Source organism: Salvelinus alpinus, chromosome 13 (assembly GCF_045679555.1).
Source record: "Salvelinus alpinus chromosome 13, SLU_Salpinus.1, whole genome shotgun sequence".
Classification (NCBI taxonomy): domain Eukaryota; kingdom Metazoa; phylum Chordata; class Actinopteri; order Salmoniformes; family Salmonidae; genus Salvelinus; species Salvelinus alpinus.
In genome coordinates this window covers 30,661,011-30,687,010 of record NC_092098.1, presented here as the reverse complement: position 1 = coordinate 30,687,010, position 26,000 = coordinate 30,661,011, and the positions used below count along the sequence as shown (strand labels likewise).

The 26,000-nt window shown below is 40.0% G+C and overlaps 2 protein-coding genes across 2 annotated transcripts; both read right to left on the bottom strand.

The window, feature by feature from the left end:
- Positions 1-932: 932 nt before the first annotated feature.
- psmg1 (proteasome (prosome, macropain) assembly chaperone 1) lies at positions 933-8,022 on the bottom strand. Its single transcript, XM_071338946.1, has 7 exons — positions 7,785-8,022; positions 7,397-7,506; positions 6,581-6,738; positions 3,063-3,125; positions 2,715-2,913; positions 2,211-2,341; positions 933-1,701 (listed from the first exon to the last, which is right to left on the bottom strand). The coding sequence occupies exons 1-7, from the start codon at positions 7,901-7,903 to the stop codon at positions 1,624-1,626; spliced, it is 858 nt and encodes a 285-aa protein (XP_071195047.1). The 5' UTR covers positions 7,904-8,022; the 3' UTR covers positions 933-1,623.
- An 8,451-nt stretch (positions 8,023-16,473) lies between these two features.
- On the bottom strand, positions 16,474-25,068 carry LOC139537527 (uroplakin-3b-like). Its single transcript, XM_071338944.1, has 6 exons — positions 24,873-25,068; positions 23,237-23,404; positions 22,800-23,034; positions 22,530-22,612; positions 22,201-22,330; positions 16,474-18,055 (listed from the first exon to the last, which is right to left on the bottom strand). Exons 1-6 carry the CDS (start codon positions 24,940-24,942, stop codon positions 17,986-17,988), a joined length of 756 nt encoding a protein of 251 aa, XP_071195045.1. The 5' UTR covers positions 24,943-25,068; the 3' UTR covers positions 16,474-17,985.
- Between the last annotated feature and the right edge of the window lie 932 nt (positions 25,069-26,000).

Here is a 26,000-nt window from a genome sequence, read left to right as displayed (position 1 = left end):
TAAACAACAACAGGTAATGTTGCATAGTTTTAGAAATGTCTGGAACTCACCTTTCTGATAATTTTTTTGTTGTTGAAATTGCTGAGGTGTACTCACTTTTGAGGACACAAGCTCAAGTACATAGTAAAAACATGAAAATAATAAGAAAAAGAAAAAATCTGGATTTTTTTCTTTCTATTCAACAAAAGTGGAGCAATAGGGCTTGAAATGACTGATGCTTTGTAAATATAGTAACAATCAAATTATAAATGACTTAATATAAAATTGCACCTTTCTTATAACTAAAATAAATATGATCATACTTCGTTACAGTACAATCAATATTGGCACTATTTCATATAACTGACAGAACTTTCTCCTAAATGTCCACTGAGCAGCACAGAGAGAATTCAAATGTGTGCAGACCCGTTACTTCACCTTTAAGCACAAAGTGATTTCATCAATCTGTGACCAAGAAGAAGTGGTCTTGTTTCATTTTTAAGAAATTAATTAGTATTCTTTCATGTTAAGAGCTCTAAATTCGGCTGAATATCACAGAGATGAAACCACAGCTGTTGGATTCGCTGTCCCCTCTTATATATGTATCCATCACTCAGAGGAAGAGCAAATCGATTGTTTGTCTGGATAGGGCAGAAAATGTGACACGTCGCTCCCTTTGCAAATGTCGGGTCCACTGAGCGAGTGGGAGCAGACAGATGGGGCTGTCTGGCACTATGAGGCACAGGTCCCTATGACATTCAAACAGCGCCTCGTACACCAAACTGTCAGTCGGAATCGCTCCAGAACCGCGCAAAGTGCCCCATATAGGAGACTTAACATCCTAAGTTAAAATGCTTGATGTTTCGGCCATTAATGGCCTTCATCAGAACTAGGTTGATGGCAGAAACATCAAGCTTTTTAACTTTGCTTAAATAAAACAATGAGTTTTTAAATGCTGAGAGTGTTGCGCCTTTTTATTTTCAATGAAGGTGCCCTTCACTTCTTCCAAATTAAAACATTACTTACATATTATGTTATAGTTTAAATGAAAGGTTAATTTTTTTTGTAAATGGAATGTTATGGAAGTGTCCAAACTTTTTATTATAGTTTTCACTTGGTTTTGACACTTACCCCACTGGCGATAAACTTCATTATGCTTGTTCTGCAGTTGCAGGGTCACAGATAAAACATGAACAAACACTCCAAAAACACCCAAACACATTATTTTAGAAACGGTAACGCTCTCAGTATAGCAATGCAGGTCTTGAGCAATGCCAAGAGAAGGCCTACACGGAGAAGTATCGCTCGAGTCCAACAAATTAGAATGAAAAGTTTGGAATGACATCTAAAGACCTGCATCGTTATACTGAGAGCAATGCTGTTTTTAAAAGGACATATTTGGGTGTTTTTGGAGCTTTTGTTCATGTTATATCTGTGCCCCTGCAACTGCAGAACGAGCATGAAGAAGTCTATGGCTGGTGGGGTAAGTTTCTCAAAACCAAGTGAAATTGCAAAAAAGTGTCTGGACACTTCTATAAAATGCCATATACATCCAAAATACAGATTTGGTTAAAATAAAGTGAACCTGTTCATTAGGTAAAAGACAAATACAGAGCCTATTCAGTACAAATACATCTTCCACATTTAAGTATACAGATTACTCTGAGCCTCCGTGATTATGGCAAACTTTCGGAGGACGTCAGCGCTCAGACAAGGCTCCAACTGGAGGTAAAATGTGGGGAGAGGGAGAGAGAGATCAGCAAAAGAAGACAAAGCTTTTGAGAACCCTGAACAGTGATGAATAGCTACCATTAGGACATTGATACTGATACTGGGATGACTTAGTCGGGGTTGCAACTTAACGTTGAGTTAGAATACAAAAGCTGCCATTTCAAAATGTGGTTGTAAGCTACATTTGTTTGATTGGTAAGTTAGTTTTGATAGCTGGCCGCTAGACTTGTAGTAAGCATGGTCGAATTACTGACTGGGATAGGCCACATTGTTCATCAGTTATAATGAAAACTGCTAACATTTGCCTCTATCCTATGGCAAAATGTCTAGAACTGCAGGAAATGAGTTATAAAACTGCAAAGTCTTCTCTCCACCCCACGGCAAAAATGGGCAGAATTTCATGAAATCAAATTTAAAACGCACATTTTTTAAAACTCTTTGCTGTCACGATGGGGGGCGCAAAAAATTTATTCTCCCTGCTCTACAATGTATTCGCTCACCTTGACCAACTTGCTTAGACACAACAGGGCAGGTTTGTAGGTTTCCATGGTGATAGAGTCTGGGCTGATGACATCAGTGTAGCATTGGTACAGAACAGCTGGAATCTGATGGACTTGGCAGTGGCTCAGTACTGAGGAAAGAATAGAGATCCGTTTTAGTATTTGGGTCATTCTGTGTGAAAAGGAACCAGAAATTAACCAAAAATAACCATAATGTTTTGGAAATTTCCAGAATGTAATCCATAGAAAGGTCCTACGGAGAAAGAATGACAAATTCAGCAAGTTGGCAAATATGCATGATATGGCAAGAATCTTTGACAAATTAAATCATGTTTCGTTAATGCAAGTGCTTTTACGCTAATAATACATGCCTGAACATGGTTGGGGCAAATTCCATTTCAAAGTCAATCAATTTAATGAATTGAAAATAGTCCATTATTTAATTCTGTGGAATTATATGGAAGACTTCAACCCAGGGAATCAAAGACATCAGTATGGTGGTACCTGCAGCTGGCAGTCCAGTGAGGATGTTTGGCTGCTCTAGTGCAGGGCAGAGGGCCTGGCTCTCGGAGGCACTGCTCTTGAGGGAGCGTAGGAAAGGGACAGCGCTACCGTAGAGGTAGTCTGGCGTTTTGTACTCAGCCACAGGGCTGTCCGACAGCACCATCACACTGAGCCCTCTCTTCTGGAGGCAGCCAAACACCTAGAACCAGAAGGAAGGAGGGAGAAAGTTAAGAGGCCGTAGTCATTGTTGACCAGTGCTTTTACAGTCACATCTACTTATAGTCATATCAAGCAGTGGGCATCAACCTGACCCTCTATAAGGCATGTATAAAATCACAAGAGCATTACCTTTTCTGTCCATTGAAACAGTTGGTCCTCCGCAATGTAACAAGTGCTTTGGCAGACCAGGACCTACAAAAGCAACACAAGTATATACTTTAAAGCAGTCGTCACCAACCAGTCAATCGCAAGGCTTTCCTAGTTTTTCCCTTCCTCCAAGGCTTTCCTTGTTTTTAAAACACTTTTTACCCCTTTTTCTCCCCACTTTTAGGATATCCAATTGGTAATTACAGTCTTGTCCAATAGCTACAACTCCCGTACAGACTCAGGAGGGGCAAAGGTTGAGAGCCATGCGTCCTCCGAAACACAACCTGCACTGCTTGACACTGCTCGCGTAACCCGGAAGCCAGTAGCACCAGTGTTTCAGAGTTAACACTGTATAGCTGGCGTTAAAAAAAAAGCCCAACGATAAAGCCTTGAGTTACTATTTTTTTTATTTGTTTTGCACTGTTTGTGGTAGGTGCACTTGATTCAACTGCCCTTCACACCGGGTATCGTAATGTTCCCATTTTGAACCATTTCATGTGTCTGAAGGTATAAACTCTACTCGCCCGGGAGCAAATTAAGTGCACCCATAGGTCTACCGCTGGCCAATCAGATAGCTCAGATCACTGTGTCTGGAGCTTCCACGAGCCCACAGCGAAGCTGATAGGTGACTCGGTGTGAGATTTCAAAACGTGATCAATCATGACTAGAACCTGTCAAAGAAAACAGCAAAGAGCTGCTGTTCTTATGTGTGAGTTCATATTTAAGATTTTAAAATCAGCACGGTCACATTTATAAGCCATAAAAGAAACCTCCCAGTGAAGCACCAGTGACTCGGTCAATAAGAAAGTGGTCAGATGAAGCATATGCTAAGCTACAGGACTGTTTTGCTAGCACAGACTGGAAAATGTACCGGGATTCTTCCGATGGCATTCAGGAGTACAACACATCAGTCACTGGCTTCATCAATAAGGCCATTGACGACGTCGTTCCCACAGTGACTGTACGTATATACCTCAACCAGAAGCCATAGATTACAGGCAACATTCACACTGAGCTAAAGGGTAGAGCTGCCACTTTCAAGGAGCTGGACTCTAACCCAGAAGCTTATAAGAAATCCCGCTATGCCCTCCAACGAACCATCAAACAGGAAAAGTGTCAATACAAGACTAAGATCGAATCGTACTAAACCGGCTCCGACACTCGTCGGATGTGGCAGGGCTTGCAAACTATTACAAACTACAAAGGGAAGCACAGCCGAGAGCTGCCCAGTGACACGAGCATACCAGACGAGCTAATTTAGTTCTATGCTTGCTTTGAGGCAAGTAACACTGAAGCATGCATGAGAGCATGAGCTGTTCCGGACGACTGTCTGATTATGCTTACTCATAGCATGCGCTGACCAGCTTGCAAGTGTCTTCACTGACATTTTCAACCTCTCCCTGTCCGAGTCTGTAATACCAACATGTTTTAAGCTGACCGCCATAGTCCCCGTGTCCAAGAACACTAAGGTAACCTGCCTAAATGACTACTGACCCATAGCACTCACGTCTGTAGCCATGAAGTGCTTTAAAAGGCTGGTCATGGTTCACATCATCACCATTATGCAAGAAACCCTAGATCCACTCAAATTTGCATACCGCCCCAACAGATCCACAGATGATACAATCTCCATTGCACTCCACACTGCCCATTCACACCTGGACAAAAGGAACACCTATGTGAGAATGCTGTTCATTGACTACAGCTCAGTTTTCAACACCATAGTGCCCTCAAAGCTCATCACTAAGCTAAGCACCCTGGGACTAAACACCCCCCACTACAACTGGATCCTGGACTTCCTGACGGGCCGCACCAGGTGGTAAGGGTAGGTAACAACACAGCCGCCATTACGATCTTCAACATGGGTGCTACTCATGGGTGCATGCTCAGACCCCTCCTATACTCCCTGTTCACTCATGACTGCATGGCCAAGCACGACTCCAACACCATTATTAAGTTTGCTGATCACCGACAACGAGACAACCTATAGGGAGGAGGTCAGATACCTGGCCGTGTGGTGCAAGGACAACAACCTCTCTCTCAACGTGATCAAGACAAAGGAGATGGTGGACTACAGGAAAAAGTGGGCCTAGCACTCCCCCATTTTCATCGACGGGGCTGTAGTGGAGCAGGTTGAGAACTTCAAGTTCCTTGGTGTCCACATCACCAACAAACTAACATGGTCCAAGCACACCAAGACAGTCGTCAAAAGGGCACGACAAAACCTATCCCCCCCCCCCCCCAAGAGACTGAAAAGATTTCAAATCCTCAAAAGGTTCTACAGCTGCACCATCAAGAGCATCCTGACTGGTTGCATCACTGCCTGGTATGGCAACTGCTCAGCCTCCAACCGCAAGCCACTACAGAGGTATTTTTTCTTAAAACTGCATTGCTGGTTAAGGGCTTGTAAGTATGAATTTCACTGTAAGGTCTACACCTGTTGCATTCGGCGCATGTGACAAATAACATTTTATTTGATCCACTCGGACTACAAAGTTTATCGATAGACTTGCGTCGCTATTAGCGGCTTGCCTTTCTAATATAGAGGAGTAGCCTATTTCACGTTCTCTGATCATACGAGTAACATGAATTGGTGCATGAGTCAGAAAACCATCAGAGGTAGCCTCTCACGAAACCCACCCTCTGCTGAGACTGACCATCAGATGCAGACACCATCAGTCCAGTAAAATAAACAATTTCAATTAGTAATGCTACAAATTATCTATTACCAGTGGGATCATATACCTCACGTTTTGAAATATAATTTTAAAAAATGGTCTGAGAAGCACGACATTGGCAGGGCAATTCAAGAATAGTCTATATGCAGTGAGAATGTATTGAGCTTATAGCCTACGCACAAACCTGACTGCTACAGAACTGATTTTGATAGGTTAATGTTGCATAGGCTTAGGGTGAAGTCATGAAAAAAATTGATCACGGCCTGCATTTTGACAAAGTGATCTCAGCCCATGAAAGGTTGGTGAGCACTGCTTTACAGAATCTGCTATAATCGCTGAGTCACTGACTACAGTAGCAATGAAAATATTGTTGGAACACACCTTTAAAGGTAGTCAGCAATTCAGAAACAATGAAGAAGGTGAAGCGCAAGGCTTAACTTCTGTTTTTATCCCGCAGCTATAATATTGCAGCAGTGTGAAGCGCACGTGTCTTTATTTGTCTGCAATATTTGCGGTTCATCCTACTGCTCGTGGCAACGTCACATCACTACGTCTCAGTTTAATTTGTATACCAACTCAGTGGCCTTGTGGTTAGAGTGTCCGTCTTGAAATTGGAAGATCGATCCCTGGTTGAGTCATACCAACGAACAGGACCATATGCCTCTCTGCTTGGCACTCAGCAGATGGATTAATGCTGCAACAGACTAGTGTCCAAACACAAGCTTCTGAACTATGGGCCATTGTGGTTTGGACAAGGCTTAGACCTTTAAGTGTATCCTGTGTACAATTGTTGGTGTGCATTGTGTTTGATCAGCCACTCACTGCTGGGTTGTCCCTGTGTCGGTAGAAGAGACAGGCTGGCTCTCCAGGCAGTAGGGCAATGCTCTGTCTACTGGAGCCCCTACTCCTCTCATTCCATAGTGACACATGGCCCACTGCATCCCAGCTTTCAGTGTTCAACACATATGCAGACAGAAATCCTGAAAACAATAGGAGAGAATGTTCATTCCTTGAGAGAAAGAGTTAGACCAGGAGTGTATTCATTAGTTGGATTCTGTTGCAAAACTTGACGGAAAAGCTGTTTGGTTGTATTTCGTTCTTAAACGGAAGTTGTAGTTAATTTTAAAAGTATGGTTTTCATGCGTTGCCATGTTTATCCCAAGTCTGCAGACGGCTTGGCACAAGCTGTACATCTATAAATTACAGAATCTTCCATACTACAAAGTGGAGTGAAGTCCATAGGGTTCCTTCCGCCAGTCACTTTATTTTTTTTAAGAGACGTGACTGAACTACAACTTCCGTTTAAGAACAAAACAGGACTCAACAGCTTTTCACATTGAAGAACATTGAGTAAACTGTTGTAAAACGTTTTACAACGGAATCCGACTAATGAATACAGCCCAGTCATCACAGGTGAGCTTTTATTTAACTAGGCAAGTCAGTTAAGAACAAATTCTTATTTACAATGACGGCCTACCCCGGCCTAACCCGGACGACGCTGGGAAAATTGTGCGCCGCCCTACGGGTCTCCCAATCACGACCAGTTGTGATACAGCTTGGAATCGAACCATGGTCTGTAGTGACGCATCTAGCACTGAGATGCAGTGCTTTTGTCCGCCGCGCCACTCGGGAGCTTACCTGCAGCATTAGTGCCCACGGCAATGATGAGGTCTGAGCATTGCAATTTGTTGCTGCCAGAGTCCTCAAGTGATTGTGCGACTTCAGGGCACCACGCAATATGGACCTCCCTGTTAAACCAGAACGAACACCAGTCAGTCAAAATCGTGCACATCTTTACACTCAGTCACCGTGTCCTAACTTATTTAAATAATAAAAGGAGCTGTGTACAGTTGAGAACAGAGGACATGTTATATTATTGACAAGCGATGGATATTTCAAAAGAACCATCTGCTCTAAACTAAGCTACAAACGCGAACCATTTCAAAGCCTTCGCTAACTAGTTACCAAGTGAAACTGAAAGCTCAATCGCGTGCAGTTAGTCGTTAGCTAGCTGGCTGTTAGCTACCTCTTTTCTTCTATCTCTCTGTGAATTTGCTCATCTTCGTTTTCATCATCCAGATCATCGTCGTCTTCTTCGACTGCACGCGAGTAAACAGATAAAACCTCTCCGAAAAACGTTGCCATCGTTTATTGTATGACTGTAGCTAGCTAGATGACCGTGCTGACCAAAAAAAAATGCGCCCAAAGATTTCCTCCTCATACCAAACTGTGGGAGAATCTCAATTGTCTCTCCTCGCGTCCTCTCTCCTACTTCTCAAAACCCATTGGAGGAGAAGGTCAGAAGGTCTGGACCAGCTGTTTTTCTCATCCAATGGGTTTTGAGAAAGAGGCGAGGAGAGCGGTGTTGCCAACAAATTTTCAGGGGAAGTTGCTAGAGGCAGGTCGATTTGTTGCTAAATGACGTTGTGATGTCATTGCGCGATGACGCCATTGCGTAATAACGTAAAACTGCGTCAATACGTAGAATACACAATAACGTTACTCAAATTGACTTTCTATCAGTGATATAGAATCTAAACAGTGTGATGAACCCATCAAAGTTGAAGAGATTATAGAGTCTATCAAACATCTAAAGAACAATAAGTCACCAGGTGTTGATGGAATTACATCAGAATTTTACAAATTATTTTCTGAACAAATAGCTTCCTTCCTATTTGAAGTCTTTTTAGAGAGTATTAAAAACAATGTTCTCCCTCCTACAATGAGTCAGGGGTTAATAACACTGATACCTAAGCCTAAAAAAGAAGTGCTGCTCATCGATAACTGGCGTCCAATTTGTCTTCTTAATAATGACTATAAGATATTAGCCTTACTACTTGCAAAAATAATTAAAGAAGTCCTGGATGCAATCATTGATGAAACACAGTCTGGCTTCATGAGGAACAGACATATTTCTAACAATGTCAGACTAGTATTAGACATACTTGACTACTCAGACCTAATAACTGAGGATAGCTTCATATTATTTTTAGATTTTTATAAAGCATTTGACACAGTAGAGCATCAGTTTCTCTTCCACTCCCTTGAGAGACTTGGCTTTGGGGATTTTTTCTGTAAGGCTATTAAGACTCTCTATGCAAATAGTAACAGCTCTATCAAATTGAAATATGGCACCTCACCTAGATTTGAGTTAAAGAGAGGAATTAGGCAAGGTTGTCCTATCTCTCCGTACCTGTTTTTATTAATCACCCAACTTCTTGCAAATTCTTTAAATAATAATAGATACAACATCCTGCTGAAACAAGGTTCGTATCGCTCTGTTGTTGAATGGGCCCCAAAAGAGAAACAAATCTTTCCTACTGATGAGTCAACAGGGTCAATAGAAGGTAGGTTCTGAGGGTCAGGTCTTGACACGTTTCTGAATAACATAGCAACACCTGAGGGAATGGCATCTAAAACAATTGCAAAATCTTTAGGTGTTACAGGGACCTTGTAAAGTGATAAGAATTCCTTATAACTGAGTAAAAGACCCTCTGCATTTACCAGTTGGCTCACCAATAGGATATTATTTCGGAACCAATATTCTAAAAACAAAGAAGTATTTTTATACAATATATCCCGATTATTCCATATATAATATCTGTGTGGAGAAAAATTGTGTTTATAAATTAAGGACCATGATAAGAAAACCTGCCGATGAAAAGCAGAAAGTTTCACTGGAACTTTGTCAATATTATAATTGCAAAACAACATGAAGTTAAGGCCACCAAAAGTAGAGAAGACATGATGAGGAATAAAATTCCAGATAGAAGTGGGTCTTCTTAGGAATTTTTTTATCCAATTGATCTTAAAAGTATTATTTAAAGTAGTAAAGTCCAGAAAATTCAGTCCACCATTCTCATAAGTGTTCATTACAACAGTTTTCCTAATGTAATGGGTACGGTTTCTCCAAAGAAAGTTGAAAAGCATCTGGTCTATCTCCTTGCTTATTTTACTGTCAAGATATAAAGATAGAGCGCCATATGTTAGTCTAGATATACCTTCAGCCTTGGTTATTAGGACTCTACCTTTTAAAGATAAGTCCCTCTGTAACCATTGATTTAGCTTCTTCTGGGGTTTTTTAATAAGAGGGTTAAAATTTAGTAAGCCTCTAGACTTCTGATCCTTTGTAATGGTTATGCCTAAATATGCAAGTTCTTCTTTTACTGGAATACCATAATATGAAGGTGTCACACAATCTTTGACAGCTATGAGTTCACATTTATTCAAATCAAATCAAATGAAATGTATTGATATAGCCCTTCGTACATCAGCTGATATCTCAAAGTGCTGTACAGAAACCCAGCCTAAAACCCCAAACAGCAAGCAATGCAGGTGTAGAAGCACGGTGGCTAGGAAAAACTCCCTAGAAAGGCCAAAACCTAGGAAGAAACCTAGAGAGGAACCAGGCTATGAGGGGTGGCCAGTCCTCTTCTGGCTGTGCCGGGTGGAGATTATAACAGAACATGGCCAAGATGTTCAAATGTTCATAAATGACCAGCATGGTCAAATATTAATAATCACAGTAGTTGTCGAGGGTGCAGCAAGTCAGCACCTCAGGAGTAAATGTCAGTTGGCTTTTCATAGCCGATCATTAAGAGTATCTCTACCGCTCCTGCGGTCTCTAGAGAGTTGAAAACAGCAGGTCAGCAGGTTATTAATGTTAAGATATAAACCAGACGCTTTGGAAAAGGATTGTATCACATTGATCGATATGGGAATTTGGTTAGCGTCTTTCAGAAAAAGTGTAGTATCATCAGCCAGCTGGCTTATAATAATTTCTTTACCAGCTGTGGAAATATATTGTACAGGACACCTTATGTCATGCCTTATTGGAATGGATTTATTGATAATATCTGTTGGGAAAAAGTTTGGATGTTGCCACACACATACCTACTTGTTAACAAAATTAAGGAAGTTTCCTTTAAAATTATTCATAAATATTATCCTGCCAACCACTATATGAAGAAATTTAAGGCAAACATCAACTCAAATTGCTCCTTTTGTAATGACCACCCAGAAACAGTGTTGCATCTTTTTTGGCATTGTATGCATGTAAGAAAACTGTGGCAAGACATCAGTAGGTTTATAATTGAACACATTTATGAAGATTTGACACTATTGTGGAAAGATGTACTGTTTGGATTCTTTACATACGATAAAAATAAGCTTAAACATTTTTATGTAATTCATTTCATTATTCTTTTGGCCAAATTTCATATACACAAATGTACATTTACAAACAAAAAAACACATTTTCTTACCCTACAAAAAGAAATTGAACTGTATTTTAAGACAGTTAAATACTCTACTAACAAAAAAGCTGTTAGAATTGTAAGTATATGTATGTCCCTTAAGGTCCTTGTGTAATTGTAATGTGATATTGTACCCCCTAGCTCGATTGTCCATTGTATATATACTTCTGTTCCCTCATGTACTTTATGTATTGATTTGTTGTTGATAAAATAAAAAATACAAAAATACAAATACAAAAAAATATATAATAATAATAAAATTAAATAAATAAATAAAAAAAGAAATACTCAAATTGACTGGCCATCTCGGCGAAAAATATGATTTGACATTTGTTAGTTTAGATGTGTTTGTTTATTATCATATATTTTTATTTGTAAAAGTAATATAAACACAACCCATTTTATATGATCACATATTTTTATTTTTAAACACAACACATTGAATTATTGAACAATTACACATTATTGAACAATTACATTTGATCTATTTTCTTTTTAACTAGTAAACACATTCTGAACAAATATAGTTTTAAGCAGTGTATTGGTAGTTAGTTAACATGCTACCTAACTGATCAACAATTATAGGTACAAGGTATATATGCTATCTTATTGAACAAGCAACTTAACTCAAATAATGATGTGTGCGCTAGGCATCTCTCTCCAGCTCTCTCCATGTTGCTGTGCTGCTTGGCTGGCTAGCTGCTCAATGGTTTCCTCCAGATATTGCCACTGTTCTCGCACACACTGCAGTGCACACTGCCACCATCAGCTGTGTGTCTCTGCCAGTTCCAGAAAGTCCACACCTTGCATACGTACTGTAAATATGATGAATCATAGATTGGCAAGGAAATCCTCTTCATCTTCACTGTCCAACTGCATTGTCACGGAGCTGGAACCAGCAGTAGAGGATGGAGTGGCCTTAAAGCTGTATGCTGCTGTGGTGCCAAACTGTTGCAGAACTTCACTTGGTAGTTTATGCTGGTAACAGGTATCCCCAGCCAGCTTCAGTCCATACCGCATCAGGAGTATGGAGTTGTGAGTGTGCAGTGACATTCTATTTCTTAACTTTGACTTGACCACACTTATTTGTCTGAGCAGCCGTTCACCTCCGCATTTGAGTGTGGCAAGGAGAGGGCAGCGAGTGTAGCTTTGCACAGTTCTTCAAATGGATTTGACCCGGAAGAGTCTGTGTAGTCATTGACTTCACTCCAAAACTCGACTTTATTTTCAGTTGAGTCCCACCTAAACAGATGGATGTTTCTCCATTGGGAAACAATTTTATCAATTGTTTGGTGCTGGTACCCCATTAGGTCAGCTACTTTAATAATTTCAGTGGTGCCTTTATTGTGCTTTAGCGTTTCCTTAACACTGAACAAGGCCATGTTTCGCAAGGCTTCAAGGTTGTCTGGGAGCCTTGCTTGCAGCTCCTTGCTTAAAGCAACAATGTAGTTGATGCACTGTCTCCGAATGACCTTTTTGTCCTCTGGCGCAAGACTGAGTTGGTACAGTGTGCTCTCGAAAAGGTACCCAAGGTATGGTGATGGACTGAGATGTCCATCAATGGCATCCTTCAGGACATCAATTTTTGTCATAGGGTTGACTACTCTGCTGCAAATTGATGTTAAGAGGTGTACCAGATTGTCCAAAAGCTTGACAGGATCTGTTTGCTCTCCCTCAAATGACTTCACTGCAACTTGTACATCGGACAGGATTAATTAAAAAAATGTCAGGTAGACATAGTTGGTCTTGTCCATGTACATTGAGTGGAGCACATTCGCCATGTAGCAACGCTCACTGGCCTTGGTCAATTCAAAGTGGAGTTTCAGTTCTTCCCACTGGCTCAATATACGAGTTACCGCAAGCTCAATCAATAGCCAACGTGTGGCACACACTTTGGTGATCTGCAGGGGTTTCTGGCCACAATTAATGGTGGCATACACTGCTTTGTACGCCTCGCACCGTTTTGGGGAAATCGAAAACCAGTTGTAGGTTTCCTTGATTAAGTACTCAACACTCCTAGGAATGGTTTCTTTGGATGCTGAACTGACAGCCAATTGTAAAGAATGGCACACACAGCGGATGAGTACCAAATTGGGCAATGCACATTCTTCCTTTTTGTGCACCCCGTTGTGCACCTCAGTCATCACAGACGCATTATCAGTGCCAATACCCTGAAGATTCTCTTTTTTAAGGTTACACTTCTCAAGAAACTCAACTACTGCCTTTGCTATTGATCTGGCATCGCCCCCCTCCAATTCAACCAGCCCGAGAAATGTGGACACAACGGTTCCTTTTTTAGCACTGAAATACAGAATCACCACACCCAGGTATTTCGAGACACTGACATCAGTGGACTCATCCAAAAGGAGACTGAACTTCTCATTCCCCACATCTGATGTTACTCTTTTGAGAAAATAAGGAGCCAGTACTCCCCTAATCATTTCTGTGCACTTGGTGCAGTGCATTTGGAAGTTTGTTGCTGTCACAGAATCTGAAAAGGCAGCTTTGCAAGCCATACCTAAATGGTCGCATGCTAGCAGCGAACAATGCTCCACAATGGCCATTGGCATAGTAGCTTCTGCTCTTTTGCAGTTATCCACTTTCTTAACCAACTGTGGTAATGTAGAATGCGTTGTGGGGTTGTAGTTTTGATTTATGTATATGCTTTGCTGTAAAAACAATGTTTTTTTGATGTCATACATTTTTGCAAGCATATCTGATTTGCAGTATGCCCAACAAGCATCCCCAATTACTGGCTTCAGCCACCCTTTAAATTCAGGTACAGACTCACACTCTTTTCTGTACTTCTGTCTGTACAATTTGTTGCTAGGTGCTGTTTGAAAAAAAAGTTGCCAGGGTAGTCTGAAAAGTTTCTAAATCTAGCAACAAAATTGCTAAATTGGCATCACTGGATGAGAGAGCACGCGAGGAGGTAACGTTGAGGATTCCTCGTGTGTACTTCCTTCGTTTCCTCTTTCTCAGTTTTTCCCTTGAGTTCAACGCGACAGGTACCTCTATCACCGCCTATCGTGCTGGAGTGTAACAAAATATACAGTCGCTAGTGAAAGTCTACATCCTTTGCAGTCACATTTTGCTGCCTTAATTTAAATCTAAAACGGGATTTAAAACTAAAACGGGTAAAGCTTTTGCTACCGATCTACACAGCCTACTTGACATTTTCAAAGTGAAATAAAATTATAGAGCATTTTCCAATTATTATTATTATTATGTCTTATGTCTATGATGTCTTGATTGTGTATGTTCTCACACCCAATAATTAATACTTTGTGATGGTGGAAGCACCTCAGGCAGCCATTACAGCTGTGAATGTTATTACAGCTGTGAATCATTTTGAATAAGATTCTAACAACTTTGCACAACTTTTAGGGTAAAAAATACTGTATATCGATTGGTTTTGTCAACATTGCTCAAGCTCAGTAGGCTAAATTTGGTTAGGAATCATTGATGGACAGCAATATTCAAACATTGTCTGTGATTTTCAAGCAAATTTAAGTCAGGACTGAGACTGGAGCACTAAGCAACACAACTTGGAAAGCCATTCTGGTCTGTTTTTGGCAGAAAAATGTGTGTAATTGTCCCGCTCTATCCCAGGGTTAGATATTCAGAAAACTCCCCAGTCCCTGCCGGTGGCAAGCATACCCATAACATGATGCTGCCACCACAATACTTGAAAATACAGGTTTCACTCTGTGTTGTATTGGATTTAACCCATCACATCTTAAGTTTTTGTTCCCATGTTTCATGAACTGAAATAAAAGTCCCCAGAAATGTTCCATATGCACAAAAAGGTAATTTCTCTCAAACTTTGTGCACAAATGTGTTTACATCCATGTTAGTGAGCATTTCTCCTTTGCCAAGATAATTCATCCACCTGCCAGGTGTGGCATGTGTCGTAGCTGAATCAGAATTAGTTAGGTAACATAGATAAATAAGATGTTTTATTTATTTTATACTTGTCATTAGAATGTCTTCTTTTGGACTATACTGTTGGCAGTTGCATTTTCCTTTCTTCTCTAGGGAAAAGTCACTTGGGACCCAGAGAGGGGAGAGGTCAGGCTTGTCTTTTACATGTCTGGTAATATGCAGAATATCAGAAAGGGAGAAGTCAGGTTTGAACATTGTCTTCATATGTGAATGTGTCTGTAACTATTGTATGTCCCCTCTGATGTTGCCCTTCTCTTGACCTAGTATATGACCTAGAGGCTCACTCCCCTCCGTGAGCTTGTCCAGGAGGGGGTGTATTTGAGATGGGAGTATCTAGAATTGACAATTGATATATGCCATTGGATGAGGTAATGTTTTGGTACTATGAAGTACCAAGAACGAGAAGTAGAACCTCGTCTAAGAGACCAAACTGAACGATAATTTATAGCTAATGCTATCTGGCTATGGGATACTCCTCTCTCAAGTAAAAGGCCCTTTGTGAAGTTCCTAAGATCTGTGGTTCATCATGTGAGTTGAGAGGGGTGTATCTTGGCTATAAAAGATACTAAGTATTCTTTTGTAAGGACTCTCAGAGAATTCATTTATAGACACTGAATTGATCTGAGAGTCAAAGGGTTATGGTGAAGCTCATATAATTAAAGATGGACTTTAAAATATAACTCTGACTTGTGTGTGGTTTGTAAACTCTCCTCATTTAGTAATACAGGAAATTACCAATTACCATGTCAAAAAGCTGATTAAATAGCATGATCATTACACAGGTGCATCTTGTGCTGGGGACAATAAAACGTAACTCTAAAATATGCAGTTGTGTCACACAACACAATGCCACAGATGTCTCAAGTTGAGGGAGCATGCAATTGCCATTCTGACTGCAGAAATGTTCACCAGAACTGTTGCCAGAGAATTGAATGTATTTATTTATGTCTGTAATGAAGCCCTTTTGTAGGGAAAAACTCACTCTGATTGGCAGTGCCTGGCTCCCAAGGGGGTGGGGCCTTTTCCCTGCACCCCTGCCTAGTCATGTGAAATTCATAAATGAGGGCCTAATTAATTTTTCAGTTTACTGATTTCCTTAAATGAACTAACTCAGTGAAATTGTTGCATATTGCATTTATATTTTTGTTCAGTATATATATAACAAAAATAGATATGTACTACAAATAGATTCAAACATTTAGACATATACAAACATCTTTTAAATAATCTGTTGCAGTCCAAGAAAGGTTTAAGATTGTGATGTCAGATAGATAGGGAGAGAGAAAGGCTTGATTAATTATGGTTCCCATAGACATTTGATTAAGTATTGTAGCAGTTTGCATTACAAAAGTACTTTGCAAAAGTATTCAAACCCCATGGATCTCTTCACATTTTATAGTGTTACAAAGTGGGATTAAAATGAATCGTCATTTTCGGTCAATAATATACACAAAATATTCCTTAATGTCAAAGTGGAAGATTATTATTTGTTTTAATTAAATAACAAAAAAATCGTTTTTGCATTAGTATTCAACCCTTTGTTTAGACAAGCCTAAATTAGATCAGGAGTAATATTTGGCTTAACAAATTACATAAAAAGTTACCTGGACTCACTGTGTGAAATAATACGGGGTTGACATGATTTTTAAATGACTAACCCTTCCTCTGTCCCCCATACATAGAACATCTGTAAGGTCCCTCGGTCAAGTATTGAATTTCAAGCACAGATTAAACTACAGATTAAGCACAGATTAAACTATTAAAGACCAGAGAGATTTTCGAAAGCATCATACAAAAGAGCAGTGAAAAGAGCAGTGGTAGATGGGTAACAATGACTAATCAGACATTGAATATCTCTTTAAGCATGGTCTAGTTATTAATTATGTGCATTATATATTAAACCACCCAGACACCTCTAAGATACAGTCCTTCTGAACTGAACTGTAGGACAGGAATGAAATTGCTCAGGGATGTTACAATGAGCCCATTGGTGATTTTAAAACAGCCACAGAGTTCAATGGCTCTGATGGGAGAGAACTGAGGATGGACAACAACATTGTAGTGACTCCACAATAATGACGTAAATGACAGCGTGAAAAGAACACAAATATACAAAAAATTCCAAAACATGCATATTGTATACAACAAAGCATTAAAGTAATTTTGAAGAAAAAAAATAACCTGGTAAAGGAATACACTTTCTGGTCTAAATGCAACACATCACTGAGTAACAGCCTCCTTATTTTCTAGCATGGTGGTGGTTGCATCGGCAAATATTGGGGAGTTTCTCAGGATAAAATGAAACGGGATGGAGCTAAGCACAGGTAAAATCCTAGAGCAAAACCTACTTCAGTTTGCTTTACACCAGACACTGTGAGAGGATTTCACCTTTCAGCAGGACAATAAACTACAACACAAAGCCAAATCTACACTGGAGTTGCTTACTAAGAAGTCAGTGAATGTTCCTAAGTGGCCAAGTTACAGTTTTGACTTAAATCTGCTTGAAATACTATGGAAAGAAAATTGCTGTTTAACCATTATTCTGAAAGAGCTTGAACAATTTTGAAAATAATAATATGCAAATATTGCACATTCCAGGTGTGCAAAGCTCTTAGAGACTTACCCAAGAAGACTCACAGCTGTTATCGCTGTCAAAGGTGTTTCTAATGTGTATGGACTCAGGGAGGTGAATACTGATGCAACGTCTATCTACATTTGATTAAGAAATGCTTGCATTTTTCTTCGACTTGGACTTTAGAGTATTTTGTGTAGATTGTTGACAAAAAATGACAATTACATCTATTTTAATCCCACTTTGTAACACAAAAATTATGTGAAGGAATCCAAGGGGTCTGAATACTTTTGCAAGGCAATGTTCATGTAGAAATGACATCAGAACATTAACATAAGGTTTAACCATATGCATCTTTCCATCCTAGGTCTCTGCTAGATGCACAGTGAAGTGTCCACATCAATGGTCACAGAAATGTCTTGAGGAGTGCTGTACTGGTCTGAGAGTGGAGGAAGTTAGTATGAGTATTGTCCCAGTATCCCAGGTCCAGTGGTGATGTCATGGCCTCCACGGAATGATCCCAAACTGTGTTAAGGGAAAGGCAGGAAACACAACGTTTCTCGTAAGGCTCACATGTTTATATGCAACCACATTATCAGGTCAGTAGAACATTTTTGTCATTTCTAACCCCAATGCTGCCAGTGCCTTGAAGTCATTTTTGTGTTGAGCAAGGTAGGGTGAAGATTCTATTTCCTAGGATATGTGCTACTATGGTATAGCAGTGTATCCCCAATATTAATTTAGCATGTTGACGCCCCTCCCCAAAATCTAATAAATGTGAAACATTTTAAATATATACATTACCATTCAAAAGTTTGGCACACCTACTCATTACAGGGTTTTTCTTTATTTTTTACATTGTATAATAATAGTGAAGACATCAAAACTATGAAATATAACATATGGAATCATGTAGTAACCAAAAAAGTGTTAAACAAATCAAATAAATTTTATATATATAAGATTCTTCAAAGTTTCCACCCTTTGCCTTGATGAAAGCTTTGCACCAGCTCAACCAGCTTCATGAGGTAGTCACCTGAAATGCATTTCAATTAACAGGTGTGCCTTGTTAAACGTTAATTTGTGGAATTTATTTCCTCCTTACTGCGTTTGAGCCAATCAGTTGTGTTGTGACAAGGTAGGGGTAGTATACAGAAGATAGCCCTATTTGGTAAAAGACCAAGTCCATATTATGGCAAGAACAGCTAAAATAAGCAAAGAGAAACGACAGTCCATCGTTACTTTAAGACATGAAGGTAAGTCAATGCGGAACATTTCAAGAACTTTTAAAGTTTCTTCAAGTGCAGTCGCAAAAACCATCAAGCGCAATGATGAAACTGGCTCTCATGAGGACCGCCACAGGAAAGGAAGACACAGAGTTACCTCCGCTGCAGAGGATAAGTTCATTAGAGTTACCCGCCTCAGAAATTACAGCCCAAATAAATGCATCACAGAGTTCAAGTAAGAGACACATCTCAACATCAACTGTTCAGAGGAGACTGATTGAATCAGACCTTCTAAAGGACACCAATAATAAGAAGAGACTTGCTTGTGCCAAGAGACACGAGCAATGGACATTAGACCAGTGGAAATCTGTCCTTCGGTCTGATGAGTCCAAATTTGAGATTTTTGGTTCCAACCGCCGTGTCTTTGTGAGACGCAGAATAGGTGAACGGATGACCTCCACATGTGAAGCATGAAGGAGGAGGTGTGATGGTGCTTTGCTGGTGACACTGTCAGTGATTTATTTAGAATTCAAGGCACACTTAACCAGCATGGCTACCACAGCATTCTGCAGCGATATGCCATCCCATCTAGTTTGCGCTTAGTGGGACTATCATTTGTTTTTCAACAGGACAATGACCCAAAACACACCTCGAGGCTGTGTAAGGGCTCTGTGACCGAGAAGGAGAGTGATGGAGTGCAGCATCAGATGATGTCTTCCACAATCACCTGACCTGAACCCAATTGAGATGGTTTGGGATAACTTGGACCACAGAGTGAAGGAAAAGCACCCAACAATTGCTTAGCATATGTGGGAACTCCTTCAAGATTGTCAGAAAAGCATTCCTCATGAAGCTGGTTGATAGAATAACAATAGTGTGCAAAGCTGTCATCAAGGCAAAGGGTGAAGACTTTGAAGACTCTAAAATGTATTTTGATTTGTTTAACACTTTTTTGCTTACTACATGATTCCATGTGTTATTTCATAGTTTTGATGTCTTCACATTTATTCTACAATGTAGAAAATAGTAAAGAAAAACCCTTGAATGAGCAGGTGTGTGCAAACTTTTGACTGGTACTGTATGTATGTATGTATGTACAGTTGAAGTTTACATACACCTTAGCCAAATATATTTCAACTCAGTTTTTCACAATTCCTGACATTTAATCCTAGTAAAAATTCCGTGTTTTAGGTCAGTTAGGATCACCACTTTATTTTAAGAATGTGAAATGTCAGAATAATAGTAGAGAGAATGATTCATTTCAGCTTTTATTTCTTTCATCACATTCCCAGTGGGTCAGAAGTTTACATACACTCAATTAGTATTTGGTAGCATTGCCTTTAAATTGTTTAACTTGGGTCAAACATTTTGGAAAGCCTTCCACAAGCTTCCCACAATAAGTTGGGTGAATTTCGGCCCATTCCTCCTGACAGAGCTGGTGTAACTGAGTTAGGTTTGTAGGCCTCCTTGCTTGCACACGCTTTTTCAGTTCTGCCCACAAATTTTCTATGGGATTGAGGTCAGGGCCTTGTGATGGCCACTCCAATACCTTGACTGTTGTCCTTAAGCCATTTTGCCACAACTTTGGAAGTATGCTTGGGGTCATTGCCCATTTTGGAAGACCCATTTGCGACCAAGCTTTAACTTCCTGACTGATGTCTTGAGATGTTGCTTCAATATATCCACATAATTTTCCTACCTCATGAAGCCATCTATTTTGTGAAGTGCACCAGTCCTTCATGCAGCAAAGCACCCCCACAACATGATGCTGCCACCCCCGTGCTTCACGGTTGGGATGGTGTTCTTTGGCTTGCAAGCCTCCCCCGTTTTCCTCCAAACATAACGATGGTCATTATGGCCAAACAGTTCTATTTTTGTTTCATCAGACCAGAGGACATTTCTCCAAAAGTACCATCTTTGTCCCCATGTGCAGTTGCAAACCATAGTCTGGCTTTTTTATGGCAGTTTTGGAGCAGTGGGTTCTTCCTTGCTGAGTGGCCTTTCAGGTTATGTCGATATAGGACTCATTTACTGTGGATATAGATACTTTTGTACCTGTTTCCTCCAGCATCTTCACAAGGTCCTTTGCTGTTGTTCTGGGATTTATTTGCACTTTTTGTCCCCATGTGCAGTTGCAAACCATAGTCTGGCTTTTTTATGGCAGTTTTGGAGCAGTGGCTTCTTCCTTGCTGAGTGGCCTTTCAGGTTATGTCGATATAGGACTAATTTACTGTGGATATAGATACTTTTGTACCTGTTTCCTCCAGCATCTTCACAAGGTCCTTTGCTGTTGTTCTGGGATTTATTTGCACTTTTCGCACCAAAGTACTTTCATCTCTAGGAGACAGAACGCATCTCCTTCCTGAGTGGTATGACGGCTGCGTGGTCCCATGGTGTTTATACTTGCGTACTATTGTTTGTACAGATGAACGTGGTACCTTCAGGCGTTTGGAAATTGCTCCCAAGGATGAACCAGACTTGTGGAGGTCTTGGCTGATTTATTTTGATTTTCCCATGATGTCAAGCAAAGAGGCACTGAGTTTGAAGGTAGGCCTTGAAATACATCCACAGGTACACCTCCTATTGACTCAAATTATGTCAATTAGCCTATTAGAAGCTTCTAAAGCCATGACATCATTTTCTGGAATTTTCCAAGCTGTTAAAAAGCACAGTCAACTTAGTGTATGTAAACCTCTGACCCACTGGAATTGTGATACAGTGAATTATAAGTGAAATAATCTGTCTGTAAACAATTGTTGGAAGAATTACTTGTGTCATGCACAAAGTAGATGTCCTAACCGACTTGCCAAAACTATAGTTTGTTAACAAGAAATTTGTGGAGTGGTTGAAAAACAAGTTAATGACTCCAACCCAAGTGTATGTAAACTTCCAACTTCAACTGTATGTATGTATGTATTTTTGTATGCACACACACACACACACACACACACCTGCCGAGACACGCTTTTAAGTTCAGAGTGACAAGTTACAACGTATATTTGTAGCAAACAGAGTGAGCAGTGTCGATTAAAGACATTTTAAAAGCTTTTGATGCATTCAGAGTCCTTTGGGGGTTTTCAATTAGGTAAATGCAGATGGGCAACCCTATGCTGCAGCCTAATTATTTAAAACATATATACTGCATCACTTGGGCTACAGGTTATAATGCTTTTAAAGGGTAAATTATATTTCAGATGGTGTCAACATAATTACATTTTCATGCATTTTGGAATAGAATGTCCTTTGCAAAAAGTCACCAGAAGTGACCTTCTCACAGTCATTCTACAAAAACAAATATCCCCCGACTAGCTTTGCCCCCGCTGCTGAAAAACATCTCAGGGTAAACTCTGGATATGGTATTGTATTGTATGGCATGAATTTTAAGTCGCTCTCGATAAGAGCGTCTGCTAAATGACTAAAATGTAAAATACGTGTGTGTCTCACCCGTCCAGTAGCAGCACAGCTCCCAGCAGCAGTAGCAGGACAGCCAGCAGACAGGAAGAGATGACTGTGATGACCACCATTCCCCCAGAGTGCTTCCCTATCCACTCATCTATGGAGGACCAGGACCTCGCTGCACAGACGGAGATTATTCTTTTTTTAAACCTCTGAGTAAAATTGGCCTTTAAGAGGGAACACAATAAACCATTTTCAATTCAGGCCAGGGCTATTAGCTCCCCCGAGTGGAACGACCGTTAAACATCTTGTGCCGATTATAGGCTATATCTGTGTAATAATAATGTTCATAGTTTATTTTAGTGGCTTTATCTTACTTGATGTTAGAGAAATGGGATATGACCATTTAGACTCTGAGACCACTCCTCTGGACACTGGATCAATGAGGATGTACTTCACCCTGAAAAATAAGAAAATACACATTTACACGTGACCCGCACTGACCTTAAAAAGACCACAACAAATCCATCAATTATACTTTTCAATTAGTTGGGATTTAGACATTCCTAGCTGTTAAAAGTCAGTTGCTTTCAAGACTGACAATGACAAAAGCATCCTTGATGTATATTGCTATGGTATTATGATACCTGACAGTGGAACCCGGAGGTAGGATCCCATTGCAGTTGGTGTTGGTGCAGTTGCCCTCCGCACCTACTCTGAAGTACTTGATGCCAGGCAACTGGCCACAGGGGAAGTCCTTAGGGCGACCCAATTTGGTTACAAAGTACATTCTATTAGTCTGGCTGCTGAAGGCAATAGGGTATGGAGAGGCACTGACGATCTGTACTGCTACCAGCTTGTCAATGTCAAAGTTGTTGATGCCTGATGTGGAAAAGGGCCACGAGAAAAGACAAAATGATCAATGGGCTGGACAATCGTACATCTATCTAGTATCTGATTTGATTTTGATTTAGCTGCACTGGAATTCTAATCTGATGTATGAATCATTATTAATAATTGTATCAAAGTTAAGATACGTCCCTCGATGTCTTTAAATACTTTGCCACATCCAGTTGAGACCTACCTGGTCCAGAGGCGATGGCAGCCCATACTTGACAGGTGCTTTGACTGCATTTGAGCTGGGTCAGTGTGTTGAAGTAGCACAGAGGCTGGCCCAGCACAATGGTAGTGCTGGTTACCCTGCCACTCACCTCATAGGGGAGAATCTCAGGAATATGATCCAGAGACACAACTACACAAATAGAACAGAAAAACTATTTACTACTTTTTATGCTGTACATTTTAAACCAGAGCCACAAGAAACCTCACAGTATGGCTCTGTATCAAACTCTTTTTCTCAAAGCTGGGCCACACTGCTGTCTTAGAAGTAAGATCAGAAACATTTCCGGAGAAGATATCAGTTTGTGAGTAGTTTATCTAATGGCCTCTTTCCCTAATAACCTCCCATGGAAGATGATAAACAGCCCTTAAGAGGAAGGGGTGTTTACTTGCTCATTATCTAGCTAGTGGACTAGATTCTACATTCTGAGAAACATACTCTTGATTTTGCTGTCTGATCCTGATGCAAGACATTTATACAGATGTACACCACTCACTACCAATCTACCAGGGTTTGGATGCTATCTGTGGGAGAGCATAAGAAACTTGACTCTTGTTCTTCCTCCCAGTCTTGTCATGTTACAAAATTATTGAATCTGTCCCTAGTCTCAGACAATGGGAGGACAATACATGCTCAAATGATAATTACTGTAGAAAGGTCTAATTATGCTTTCTCAGATTGTCATTACTTTCATATGGATAATTGTATTCACTACAGTAACTATTAATATCATAACTAGCTGTACTGATCTCTGATGCTGCAGTAAAAGTGCATACAAATCTCATTTCTTGTTTTGGATAGTGAAAATCCCACACGTATGTAGTGGCTCAATGAGGAGCTAGGCCATGGTGTATACAGACAACATTTGCACTGCAAACATCTCTTAAGGTTGAACAGTAAAACATGCGGGGGTAAGCACCCTGAGCAGGAGAAAGCACCATGTCCATTTTCCTGAAAAACCAGTCTATCCTATTATTTATCATCCACGAGGAATTTTTCCATTCGAAAAATATTGAATGGTTACAAGGGCATGTTTAGAATAAGGACACATTTCACATCCAACTAAAAACAAACACTTATATTCAAGTAACCATCCTTCACCTGTTCGTGCCACTTTTAATGTTGCCCAAAAGCATAATCTATGGAGTAAAACAGCCCTAAAAACGATTCTATGACCTATTCTACATCAACAGCATTTATCAATTTTAGCTTATCAATTGATATTGATAAGACCAAATCGAATCATTCAATCTGTTAATAAAACATGTTAACCAGTATGGCTACATAAAGCTATAAAGTATTGTTAAGTATTCTGTTTACGATCATCAAACATTGATTTGGGTCTTGTAACACTTTGATCTTTATTAGTGATAGCCTATGTACAATAACTTAAATATAATACAAACTAAATTAAGAGCATTCTTTCAACATGATAGCCTGTATGTACGTGAAGGGTGGTTAGAATAAAATAAAGTATTAGGTCTATTCAAAAAATTGTGGCATATTAAAAGATTAACAAACATTGTCCAAGTTATCAATAAAACCCTGTGCTCACATCACTACCTCCCCCGAAACATATAGGCTTGGCTGCAACACTTACTTTGCGGTCGGACTCCGAACAAAAATGCACTGAAGAAAGATGTATATGATAACATGTACGTCCAAGACATCGCAGATATTTTGGGGTTGATAATGTCAAAAATGTGCCCCCGATGTTTCTACTATTAGTATTTCGCGCGACAAAATATATTTTCCAGTAAGTTACCGTGCCTTCTCTGTGGTGTGTGCAGGTGAACTAAAACTGTAGGTGTTACGTTAGTAGTCTGTGGGAGTTCACAGTTCCCGGAGAAACGCTATCAAACGTTTGTCAAGGACAAAACTTTAAAAGTATAATTACATTTGCTAAATTATAACCACAAAATCGTAAGCCTCCAATGTTAATATAAGATTAATAAATTCCTACAAAAATAAATAAATGCCAGTTTACATAGGCTACTGTACATACTTATACTCAGGGCCAGACCTATGAATAAGCGATATAAGCGGCCAATTTGGGTCCCGCCACCAAAAATATATACAAAACTTAGTGTTGAGAGTTAAAATAGTAGAATACACAAGGTGATGTTTAAAAATTTGTTTCTGCATCATAAAGGTCTACCTGAACCAGAATGCCTGAGACCCCAGCGGGTCCAGGTCCAGAATTCTAACTTGTCCCGCTGTCTGAATCAGGTCCTGTTTGATTGTCATCGGGTCTTGGGTCTATGTAACTACAGCTGATAGACCCGAGTGGACCCGACCATGGCTCTACATAGCTTATAGCATATTTATTTTATGCTAATAAGGTGAATTTATTGAGTTATAGAAGGCCTAGCCAACATTTAAAGATCTATTGTTAACCAGAAAAGCAATCAATCAACCAATCAAATGTATTTATCAAGCCCTTTTTACATCAGCCGATGTCACAAAGTGCTGAAAGTTCAAATTTGGCTGATAAACATAATTTTGTCACTTTGGTCCAATCGGGTCTGGTCTAGAGCCGGACTTGTTAGGGTACGGGATCTAGGACTGGTTGTCCTAGGGTCCATTTGGGTTTGGGTCTGATTGTTCCGTTTGAGAGCACTTACAAGAGTAAAGAGTGATATTGTTGCTCTATGACCCCACAAGTGTCATGGGACTCGTCTGAAGATAACTGGTACCAGTTTAAAAAAAATGAATGGCAGTATGGAGG